This window comes from Neopelma chrysocephalum, unplaced genomic scaffold (assembly GCF_003984885.1).
Source record: "Neopelma chrysocephalum unplaced genomic scaffold, ASM398488v2 Primary Assembly neopelma1_25, whole genome shotgun sequence".
NCBI lineage: Eukaryota > Metazoa > Chordata > Aves > Passeriformes > Pipridae > Neopelma > Neopelma chrysocephalum.
In genome coordinates this window covers 15,283,802-15,296,431 of record NW_020897694.1, presented here as the reverse complement: position 1 = coordinate 15,296,431, position 12,630 = coordinate 15,283,802, and the positions used below count along the sequence as shown (strand labels likewise).

Genomic DNA, 12,630 nt, shown 5'->3' with positions numbered 1-12,630 from the left:
TATCCGTAGTGTTTTGACAACCATGAGGTCATAAGAACACACACTATTTAAAATCATTTGCACACTTAATTAGATACTTTAGAAGGGAGAGGCCACGACCAGACAGGCCATAAATGTATAAAACTCATAAACACATATTATGTTCCATAATACTCTTTTCCTGAAATATAATCTAGATTCTTTCATTAACATTAATTGAAAATATGTAATTTTAAACTAGTCAGCAATTCTGTGTATTGTTTTACTACTCTGTCACAGTCTCAGATTAGATCTACAGAGATTTTAACATTACTGTATATATATAAAGTTAAAACTAAATCTGATTACTAGAGAAGTTTAAAAATATTATTTTTAAAAGTGAGACCGGTGAAGGATCAGTGTTGCCTTAGTACTCCAGCCACAGCCCAAACTTAATTAAGATCAGTATGAAATGCTTATTGAATATGGTTATAGTTTACAAAAGGTGTTTATTTCCCCATAAAGCTGAAGACACTGTTTACCTACACAAGTCACCCATAAACTGCACATTTTTTTCATAGGCGTACAGGATGATTCCATAATCCACCTGAACAAGGTATGGTCATTTTGTACCAAGTTCAATACACTTTTAGTGCTGCCTGCACATAGAACAGGGCATTGCCTCTCCTACAAAGACAGACTGAGAAAGCTGGGGCTCTTCAGCCTGGAGAAGAGAAGGTTGTGTGGAGACCTCATAGGTACCTTCCAGTATCTGAAGGGGGCCTACAGGGAAGCCAGACAGGGGCTCTTCCTCAGGAACTGCAGTGATAGGACAAAGAGTAAGGGGTACAAATTGAAAGAGAGTACGTTTAGATATTAAGAAGAAATTCTTTACTGTGAGGGTGGTGACACACTGGCACTGGTTGTGCAGGGAGGTTGTGAATGCCCCATCCTTGGCAGTGTTCAAGGCCAGGTTGGATAGGGCTCTGAGCAACCTGGTCTAGTGGGAGGTGCCCCTGGCCTTGGCAGGGGGGTCGAGAATAGATGGTCTTTAAGGTCCCTTCCAACCCTTTAATATCCTGTGATTCTATGATTTGCGTACCCGAGCCTATGACAACGAGCTCCAAGAAAACCCTGTCAATAAACCAAACTCAGCAAACTTCTTGCGCCAATCAAGCGTGCCTCGAGCCGGCCTTTCCCAATCCCTCCGCGAACGGTTATCCCTGCGGCCGGTCCCATTTCCCGCGCCATCGAGCGGGAACAGCGCGTGCTCCCCGCGGCGCAGCCAATGGGGGCGGTGCCGCTGGCCCGGCCTCGCTCTGGAGGCGCTCGGAGCCAATCAGGGCGGCGAGCGCTGTGCGGCGGAGGCTGCGCCTGGGCGGGTGCGCGGCGCCATGGCCGCCGGGTCCGCGCGGGCTCTCGCGCAGGCGTTGGGGACGCTCGGTGAGGGCAGGGGGGACCCGGCGGGAGGGACTGGGGAGGTGAGGGGAAAGGGGGGCCGATGGGAAGATGGGGGAGCTGAGGGGAGAACGGGGCTAAAGGGATGGGGGGCTGCGTGGAAGGGTGGGGCTGGGGGATTGGACTGAGGAGGAAGTGGGCTCAGAGGAGGGGTGTGCTTCTTTTAGGTAAATTTGGATTAAAAAATTAAATTAAGGTAAACGCATTGGCCTAAGGATTTTTCAGACGAAGATTATATATTTTTACTGTAACCCTTGAAGTTTGCTCCTGATCGCTGTTGCTTGTGTTTTTTTAGATGCTGGTGGTGCAGCAAATAAGATTAACTTAATACCTCAAGACTTCTTTGCAGAGCTGGTAAGTAGGGCGATAAGGATGTGGAAGGGCTTCTGGCACTCTGGTTCTAGGAAGCCTTTTTGTTTAAGCTTTCCTGGTTTTTGTCTGTTGCAAAAGGAATCTTGTGTGTGTGGTATCTTCACTTACATGACTCATAAAATGCACCAGTCCTGCTAAGAGCAGTGGTATTGCCTGAAATTTAGGTTTTTATCACAGATTTTTAAGAATCTATTTTTGCCTGTCAACTAGGTGGTGTACCAAGGTAGCTTTCCTAAAAAATATTTGGCTTGTTAAGTGTAGTGTACACTTGAACAGGATGACTGTTCAGTTAATGTGAAAATGGTATGTTAAGTAGGAATAGCCAGTGAGGTAGAAATTATAAATTCTTTATTGATTTTATTTTCGTGGATTTGATGTAATTTTAAAATAAGTCACTTCAGTTACTTTATTCTTGACTCTTTAATAAAGCATCTTGCTGTTGTCCATTTTTGTACTAACCCGTTTTCTTTTTTGTTTTGTAATCTCCCAAGTATCTGAACTAGCTCTGTCTTGTGTACTAAAATACGCATTAAGAATGTCTTCAATAATACTTTCTCCACAGTGTGAACAAATAATTCATCACCTGAACCATAAGATCCCAGGTGTAAATACAGCTGAATTGTGTCAGGTAAGTTGGGATACTAGCACTTGTAAGTAAGTATAGTAGCTGTATATGCTGTTAAGGATAGAATCCCCGAGTCCATGTGGGGGTTTGTGTGTGTGTGTACAAAGAGGCTTTTATTAATGCATAATGTTTGTAATTGTTTGAACATTCTGTTTCTAGAGAATTCAGACATCAGGGATTGAGATTAACATTGGTGACCTGGCAAAAATAGCTAACATTCTTTCATTTCTATTTAGGTAAGCACAAAATAATATACTTTTCACCATGTCTTCCCTCTCCCCCCTAACTTTATAATGGTATTAAAAACTTACATCAAATGCAGGTATGAAATGAACTGATTTGGGAAAAGGGTAAAAGTTCGTAGGTCTCAGTACACAAAAAAAACCTCCTGGGCTTAGTTTGTGTCCTTAAAATCATGTAGTTACTTAATACATAGCATCACTTTTTGTAATAAAAAGACAAAGAGAGGAAATTGTCCAAGATCCTGTCTGCAAGCTCTAGAACTAGTGGCAAAATAGAGGAAGTTAGGGTCACTTTTAAAGCTAAGTCAGCTGGACCTTTGCCTGGGAGGAGTTTGTTTTTAAAATTTCTTGTTTCTTGGAGATTAGAAACCAGCATTTGTACCTGTTTAAAGGACACACAGCTTATAATGTTGCACTTTGCCATGAGTAGAGTTTTTAGGGAGTATTTTGAGTTGTTTTGCTCTAAGTTTTTCTGTATTCAGGCATAAAATTTTCAAGATCTTGCTTGTTTTTTTAATATATAGTATCAAAACATTATATGTAACATTAATACAACTAAAGAAAATAATACCAATAGAAATTTAAAATACTACTTCTCTAACTATAAAATAGAAGGCCTTAAATTATATTAGATTGTGCTACTTGGAGGACCAACTCACTTTGTCTTGTATTAATGTCTCTTTTAAGAGGAGTGGACCTCCATGAACAAACATAGGCTAGGATTTATTTTTTTACCTGTTTTTCTAAAGGAAACCAAGTGGCAACTTTGTTCTAGACTTGCTGCCTTTTCAGTTGAGGGTTTATGGCATCATTTGACTCCTGTTAGTACCAGTTATACCTAGAAGTCCTTACTTGCCATTTGGTGATACTTAAATTACGTCTGCTGAATGTTTAATTAAATTGCCTTATTTCTAAAGTAATGATATTGTTTAACTGCTCTATGCACACATCTCTCACTGAATTATGCCTTCTTTCAGTTGCTACAGCACTTGGAGTCTGTGATTATTTTTGTTTTAATGTTGGATGTTGTGCAAGCCCAGCAAAGCTGCGTCTCTGTATACTAAGACATATTAAAGTCATATTTTTTGCACGTGGATACAAAAGATGAGTAACATTCTGGAAAAAAAAATCCCAGGCTGCCCGAGTATTTTAAAGTACACGTAAAGCAGAAATAAAAAAATTTCTATTAGGAGTGAAGTGAGAAATTTTATTAAATTTGTGGGGATTGAAATTGATGCAGTGTTCTCTGGATATACTTACAGCACAGCGGCCAGAAACAATCTCTCTACAGAAGAACTCGTCACCACCTTGGGCAGCGCAGTCAGCACACTGCCAAAACATGCACTTCAAGTTATCCGTCATGTATGGAATGAGCAGGGCAAATCCATTACTGTGTCAGAAGATGCAAGAAATGTGGCCACTGTGGGGCAGGTAACTAAATGTGACCAAGTGCAGTTGAGCCAACTATGAATGAGTTGCATTAATTTCAGAAGCATCAGTGCGTTGTGTTGTTGGCACACAGTGGTTTTTTTGACTGCCAAAAGCTTTCCTACCTGTATGTGTATGTACATGTTGCCAAATATCTATCCAGATAAAGCAGCATATGCAATAAAGGTTGTCTACGTGCTGAACAGTTTCATGCCTTTTTAAAGATTAACGCCTTGTAGTACTATTAGCAAAGGTGGTAGTCAGTTTGGCAGACAATTGTATTGGCTGTTTATGTAAATCTGTTTTAAATGTAATTTAAATTCTTTAAAGTTGATAACACCAGCACTTGATTGATTGTTCTTTGTCTCCCTTAAGTTTAAACATTATTTTTAAAGATACTTTCTGTCAATTTCCAGCATACTGTCTTTGCTTGAAAAAATAGCAGTGTATTTGCATTTTATGATCTTTATTTTATAACAACAGCTTAAAAGACTATAGAATTAGGAAAAAAAGAAAATCTTTGTCTGAGGCTTGCTAGTAAGCTTATAAAGGCTCTTCACAAAAGGCAAAAAATGTACTTGTGATTTATCTAAAATACAGTTATAAAATGCCATATTTTTTCTCTATTATTGCTGTTATAAATTCTTTGGTTTAGACTTAGAAACTTTGTTTTTGATTTAGAAACTTATAAAAAAAAAGAAAACATGACAAACGCATTCATGATATACAAGCCGTGTGAACCTGTGTGTCTGAAGCTCCTCTTAGTAGAATTTTAAATACAGTGTACTTGACTATTGCCTGTACTGGGATAAGGAAAACAGATTAAGTGAAATAATTTATTAAATTGCTTATTTTTTCACCATTAAAAGGAAGAGCAGATGATTTTTTATTCACAGTAATATCTGAATGTGTATGTTTGCTTTCCATTTGGATAAGAGCTCTAGACATCCTGTATTGTCTGTGAAACATCCCTCCAACTGAATAGCAATGGTAGGGTAGATCTCTTTCATTGCCACTGTTTCCAATGGTTTTCATCTTTGCAGTTTGTAGATATGAAATGGAAACTGGGAGTTGCGATGAGCTCTGACACCTGCCGGTCTCTGAAGTATCCATATGTTACAGTGACGCTGACGGTGGCAGACCCTTCAGGACAAATAACAGACAAGTCTTTTGAAATGACGATCCCACAGTTCAAGGTCTGTAATGAGTGTTACTTGACTCAGTCTTCTAAAAACAGTGCTGTTGTTGTGAAGGAGCAACTGTATACCTTAATCCATACTTTTGTGTTGCTTATTTACCAATACAGTCATGCGAAGATGAAGCATTACATAACTATTTAAAACACAGAAGCTAAATACTTACTTCAACCTATTTAGTTCTACATCGCTTATCTGAAAATGTTATTTTAGCAGTAATTAATCTGTTCTCATACAAATAAACTAACAACTGAGGACATAAAGTCTTTCAGATCATGTCAGCTATCATTCTGCCTTATTAGAAATTTATAGAATATTCTTAATCTGTGGAACTGTTCCCCAGCCTCAAAATCTAAAACTTGGCTTAAGCCTAACATTTGCTAATGATTAGGAATGGAGATCAGTCTGCTTTGTCACCACTGACTCGTAATTGCTATGTCTTCATCTACGAATTTATGCAACTTTAATTTTGCATAAATGTGGCACTTGTGTTGTCATTCCTGTTTAAAGGGATAATACATCACCTAGAATATCATATAAGCTTAAAATAAGTAGATTGTTGGATTGGAAGAAATTTGAGAAGGATATTCTGAATCCTTCGGTGTTGTGAAATGTATTCATTCTGACTGAAGCCTATTTAACAATTTGCTATTCAGCTAGTATAGGAAATGAGTGCTACATTTGAGAAGTCTGGATTAATTCAGCTGGGAGTAGAAACATTAGTGTGGAAAGGGGTTTTTTTTATTTTTTCATGGTATGACAGCTACTTTGTATTTTTCTTTCCTAGCATCTTTCCCTATTAATAGACAAGCCCATGCAAATAAGGCATCACCTTTGTAGAGTTATGTGCCCAAATGTCAACCAGCCCACAAAAAGAAAAGCAGAAACTTTTAGTTCAAGCAGCACATTATAACTGGAGGAAAAACGGAATGTGAGAAATATGGATAGTGTTTTTTGCCTAACATGCTAGTTTGAACTGTTCAAACTATTCTTCAAGCAACTGAAATTTATCTTAATTTTTGCTTTTAGAACTTCTTCAGACAGTTCAAAGAAATGGCATCTGTTCTTGAAACAGTTTGAAGAGAACTTTCATTTACAGTGACATTTTGGACAAAGTTAGATCAAGGAAACTTTCCTTTCTGCACAGGGAATAAAGTGCCATTGTTCCGCAAGGTATGTACCCTTGTCTTTTTGACAGGAATTGCTCGGCATCATCCTTGCATTGCTGTGAAGATTTCTTCGCTTTGAAGCCAACTCTGCAGTGTTTGTGAAAACATGTTCAGCTTTGTACATCCTGGTAGACAAAAGATCAGGATGTGTATGGAGAAGCATCCCTGTAGACTTCCGAATACCCACACTGAACTCTAGTGCAGAAAGACACCTGAAAATGTTGACTGGAAAGATACAGAGAGAAGTAAATCTCATGTTAACACTTTTGTCTGTAAAATTGGGATGCACTTGGATTCAACAATGATATTACATATAAGGAGAATATGAAGGTACATGTAACAAGCATACAGTTATTCTTGAAGAATAGCATTGTCAAGTAGTTTGGTGCAGGTATTTGCAGACCTGGTTTCCAGTCTTTTAATAACTGGAGAATGAACTTGTCTTAATGGCTTGTTTATTTCAAATACTTATTTCTCACTACCTAGGCTTCTAAAAACTGCGTTAGTGCATTAAGTTATTCCAGAAACCCAAAATTTATCCTCTGAATTGAAGCCCAGAGGCTAATTTTACATAAAGGTAGGAAGGCAAATTTAATTCAAAAGCATTTTAATATATTTTTGCTTTTTCATTTCATCCAGTATTAATTTGTTGCATTCTGCTTGATGTTTTGGTCAGCAGTCTGCTTTCTAATTAAATTAGGATATTTATGTAGTTGCTTCAGTCCAAGCTCTGAACTAGAAAAGTCAAGAGGAAACTTGAAAATTCAGGCTGGAGTGTTAGCCAAGCACATCAGAGAAAGGACCACACTAAAAGATTTCTGTGCCTGTTGCATTGTGTCAGGCATCCACTGGACTGTGTTCTGCAGACTCGCTCTAAGAGAATGTCCTAATCAAGATTTTGGACTTTGATGCTGAAGAATGGGGGCATTTTCAAAGCGGAGTGATAAATCCAGTGTGATTGCATGCTGTTTTTTTAATTTTTTTGTCATTGAGTTTTCCATAAAACAAAACACACACTGCATGTACTGTGGGATGTAGTAAAAGCAGCACTGTTGCATCTCAAGATGTGCTGGTGGTGTAGTAGAACAATTAAATCTGAAGAGAGATAAGTCATACTTATAAGCAGACTGAAGTTTATGCTTAAAATTCAGGATGGTAGAGACTAAGCACTAGTTTTGCTGGGACAGATCTTCAAGTGATTTCAGGCCCCCTTAAAGGCGAGAACATCTACCTTTCTAACTCACTCAATGGTTTTTTCCCACTAACTTTTTTTAAAAGCTGGCTGAAAGTCATTGATATTGGTTATGATTGCCTTTTTGTGCTATAAAAATAAACAGCACATTGTGCTGCATGCAACAATCCTTTCAGGAAAGAAAGGATTTTCACCCCCACGATTTGGGTACTATGCATGGTGCATAAAAACAGTACTTGGAGTTGCTTAGAAGCCCAAATAAGTGAACAGACTTTAACAAAAGTTTTCAGCTATGGCCACTGATCTGGATGATACTTTCTTTGTGCTGCTCGAAGTCTGAGGTGTTTGCTTTGCAGCTGGGGAGAGCAGATTGGTCTTTTCTGGGACCCTCTGAATAGAATGTCACAAAATGGTCTTGAAACAAACTTACCGTTTGCTCTTCCCTTGTCTGTCTGCAAGGGCTCAAGGCTGAACATAGTACAAACAAATCCTCTCTGTGTATGGAAAAGTGATGTGAGCAGCTGATTTTTTTTGTTTGGTTGGTTTTTTTGCAAACATTGGAGTGTAAGGCTGCTATAACTGGAAAACATTGCTTTGGCCTAGTGAATTAATTGTTTTACATTAGTGCAAGAGTTCCAAAAAAAGAATAAGGGTTTTTTTTAGTAAAGCTGAAGCCTTATAAATACTTCCCATGTGTTCTAATGCACATAAATTCTTCATATAGCTGGAAATACTTGTGCCTTCGTTGGAACTGGATGAAAAAGATTTTATTAATCATGTCTTAACGATTCAGTAGATGCTGGAAGGTAATGAGGGAACTTCCAGTTAGCGTTTTTGCTTGGTCCATCAGGAAGAGGAGAAAGTTGTCAGCCTTTCCAAAGTGTAACTTACATTTTGTCAAGTCAGATATTCTAGAAATATTGATGAATATTTTTTTAAATGCTCCTGAACTCCATCCAGCATGTTGTAATTCTGGCTGGAAGAGGCTCGGAGATGTGTGCTATACTGTCTGAGAATTTTCAGAGGAGTTATGATTTGCAGTTGGCTCTGTACTCAAACTTCTGACATGTTCTGATCTACCAGTGGGAACTCCTATACTGAGTAATGGAAGAATTAAGTACTTCATTAAAAGAAACCAAACTAAAAACCTATCAGTTTGTAGGATAACAATACTAACATATTCAGACAAGCTGACAAGCTGTTGAATTGTTTGTTGAATTCTCTTTTAAAAGAGAATCAGGAGTCTCATGTGTTCCTAATTCTAACTGTTGATTCATACAAAATTGTATAACATGAATATTTTTGTAAATCCACAAACAGTCATTAAACATGTAGGTAACAGATAAAGCTGGTCTGTATTTTGTTCTAAGCCTACTGCATGGAAGTCTGTCCTGTAAATGACTAAAGTTTAGATTAGACTATGACTAAATTTTCTTTCCTTTTTAAATTAGGATGGAGTTCAAACATACGCAGTCTTTTTCTGTGATGGGCTACCAAGGAGCTGATGGGTAACTGCAGGCTGCAAGGACTATTTGTATCAGTTACTTAGAGCTAGACAAAATGTTGTATTGAATCAGGAAAAGACAGAGGACATACAAGATTAATGAAATTTTGCAGGAGGTTGCATTTAAATGATTTTCTTTTCTTAATTGTATTTAGGAGACACGTAAACATTTTATTTTTTTCAACATTTGCCTAGAACAGACCAAGAAGAGAGAAGGGGGGTGGGGTCTTGCACAGTCAACAAACCCAGGGGAGAGAGTAATGAAGAAATGTCCTAGCAACAACTGTTGTCTTCTTCATTTGACTTTTCTTTTGCTTTAATTTCAAACACACCAGACCACTTGCAGAAAGCTATTTTGTAGAAAGCGCCACAGAAAGAGTATACAAATAGCTGTAGTATGTCTGTGCACTAGTGTTTTATATATTGAGCTTCTGTACACTTTGGCCTAGTCATGACCCAAGTAAAAGCATCTCTGTTCCTACTTCCACAAAACTGTACTGCCTTTCTTTAACCACGTTATAAAGGTATGTAACCTTCTTGTTCACTGTGAGCCCACCCCCTTTGATTTTTTACATTTCTCCTTCTCAAGCCTATGCACTCTATCTGAAGATACATTACCTTGGATCAATTAAAAACAAAAGTAGATAGATGATAAGTTGGGGGAAGAACGGGTTTTTTCCTTGCTTGCCCTGTTCCTTGTCATATTTGAATGTTTTGTTACCCTCCTAACTGTAGGTATAATGAGAGGGTAATTTCCACTCCTTTGCAGAGGCATGCAGGGTGGTTCTGGCTAGTCCTTGCAGGTACTAAAGTAACACACAAAAGTGCCTGAGTCATTTGATCTACCTGCAGCAAAAAATGCCTCATCTCTGAAGAACCTTTACAATGGAGGCAGGGGGAGGGGGCATTTAAAACTGAGCACCCTCTATCCTTTCCAGAATTCTTTGGTTGATCATGGTAGGGCTCATTTCCCAGATAGATTTTTAGGACAGTTATATGCCTGTTGGTTGGGCTGCTAGCTTGCTGGGCATTCACTTCATTAGGAAGCTGGATTTGTGCAGGTCAGTATCTGACCTGAGTGCCTTGACCTCAGCTTGCATGGTATGTTGTTACAGTCCTCTCTTCTGAGGCTCAGGCAGTTCGTAACTGGACTTGCTTGTCACGGAAATTTTGGCCAAACATTTGCTTTACTTTTGCTTCATCTGTACAGCACTGTCCATACCTACTCATCCAGGTCTACTTTTGGTTCTTTAGGGGAGGAGGTGTCATGGTTTAATCCCAGGTCAAACACCACAAAGCTACTTGCTCACTCCCCTTCTGTGGGACGGGGGAGAGAGTCAGAAGAGTAAAAGTGAGAAAACTCATGGGTTGAGATAAAAGACAGTTTAATAGGTAAGGCAAAAGCTGCACACACAAGCAAAGCAAACCAAGGAATTCATTCAGCACTTCCCATGGGCAGGCACATGTTCAGCCATCTCCAGAAAAACGAGGCTCTGTTCCTGTGTAATGGTTACTTGGGAAGACAAACACCTTTACTCCAAATATTCCCCCTTCCTCCTTCTTCCCCACCCTTTATATACTGAGCATGATATCATACAGTATGGGATATCCCTTTGGTCAGTTGGCATCAGCTGTCCTGGCTGGGTCCCCTCCCAGTTTCTCATGCACCCCCAGCCCACTTCTGGTGGGATGGTGTGAGAAGCAGAAAAGGCCTTGGCTGTGTTTAAGCACTGCTCAGCAACAACAAAAAGATCTATCATATTATCAACACTGTTTCCAGCACAAATCCAAAACATAGCCCTGTACTATCTCCTGTAAAGAAAATTTATTCTACCCCAGCCAAAACCAGCACATGAGGAAGCACACAAGTCGGAGGGATGATGCTCAGTACTCCTCATACCTTTGAAAGACTTCCTGATTCTTGTTTCCAAGGCTTTTCTGAGGGAAGGGGGAGAAATGACCTGTCACTTGAACTGAGTTACTGGGATATGTCTGCTAATTATGACTTTGTGTCATTGAGAAAGTAAGGAATATGAGATTGCTGATTGTCTCCATAAAGGCTAATTTTAGGGGTTCTGGGTTTCCTCTTCCCTATACTTCATTTGCATCCTGTGGCTAATTATGGTCTAGTTGCCCTAATTTGAGAACTGCTTCTGTTCGATATGTGTAAGTGCCATAGTTTACAAATACTCTGTCAGTGTTTACATTACAAATATTGTTATGTTTATATAAATTGGAAGTTTCAATGTCAGTTTTGAACGTCACATACTGAGCTTAGGAACAGTACGGAAAATTTGTTATTTCATACAATAAATCTCTGCTAGGTAGGTAGTATTTCCAGGGGACTTGGTCATAGCATCGGTCACCAGGTGGCACTGCTACACACAGTCTTGCTACACAGCAATCCTTTGAGAGCATGTCTGGAAATGGGATAAGGACTTCAAGTTTTCTCCCCTGTGTTGCTTGGATTCGGAACTGTACACACTCATGTCATCATAACTTCCATCCTACTTCTTACATTGTATGGAAACACTTTAATTTCTGTTTTAGTTATCAAAAAGATGAGCATAAAGATTTCCAGTGACACAAACAACATTCAGCATTTTAATGATAACAGAATACCTACCATTGTATATTTGCACCAGCTTAAAACAGTAATTTAATTATACTAACATTTCTGCATTATGACTTGTTCTTCTAAAAGTATCATGTTGCATTTGGAGCCTGTTTTCATTTTACTTTTTTCCCTGTTTATACATTTCTCAAAAAGATTTTTCTAGATCTGTCTTGTTTATAGAATAAGCATTTTAATTTCTCTATCCAAGGTTGTCGTGCAGTTTGACCACTCTAAAATCCTTCTTCCCTATTTTTTTATGCATCTTAGTTACTAGTGTCTTTACGCCGCATTTAGGGGTACACTTCTCTGCCACTGAAATTGGCCCAGGTGCTTAATTCCCCTGGGAATTACCTCTGAATCTGAAAAATCAGACGTTTTTGGTTATACTGAAGCTGCAAAGAATTTTTCTGTTCCCATGAATGTCATCACTGCGATGTCTTTGGCAGTTGAGAGCTTGGCCAAATTAAAGCAAGACAGGCTTCCTTCCCCGTGATGCTTTTGAACTGGGAAGTACTGGATATTGCAACCACATATGAAGTCTGAGAGTGGTGCTAAGGTTTACATTCATAATAAGCAGAGGAATGGAAGTGCATGTCTCACGTGAATCACCAGTGTGCTGTACAATGCTGCTTCTCGCAGTTGGGAATGTGGGAAGATGAGAGATGCTCTGCAGGCAACAGAGTCAAGACAACAGATGTCGATTTACCTAGGAGAGAGTCAAGGACAATGAGAAAGAGGATTAAGGGTTCCCATCTGTTGTTTTTTTTTTTTGGCAGCTACACTGGCACCATTCTTGGTATTGTGCTGGGCCTACAAGTGCCCTGTTCATGTAAGCTCTACCTTCTCTTCCCAGACATACAGTACCAAGC

At 39.0% G+C, this 12,630-nt stretch overlaps 1 protein-coding gene across 2 annotated transcripts; it reads left to right on the top strand.

The window, feature by feature from the left end:
- Positions 1-1,320: 1,320 nt before the first annotated feature.
- Positions 1,321-8,981, top strand: COMMD6 (COMM domain containing 6). 2 transcript variants are annotated; one of them, XR_003532831.1, is made up of 8 exons: positions 1,321-1,401; positions 1,712-1,770; positions 2,351-2,416; positions 2,573-2,649; positions 3,918-4,086; positions 5,127-5,279; positions 6,309-6,452; positions 7,290-8,981. XR_003532831.1 is itself a non-coding variant. In XM_027674552.1 (7 exons), the coding sequence occupies exons 1-7, from the start codon at positions 1,353-1,355 to the stop codon at positions 6,357-6,359; spliced, it is 624 nt and encodes a 207-aa protein (XP_027530353.1). In that variant the 5' UTR covers positions 1,321-1,352; the 3' UTR covers positions 6,360-8,981. The 2 variants fall into 2 exon arrangements, 1 of the variants encoding a protein (XP_027530353.1); XM_027674552.1 differs by having other exon boundaries at positions 6,309-8,981.
- The last annotated feature ends 3,649 nt before the right edge of the window (positions 8,982-12,630 follow it).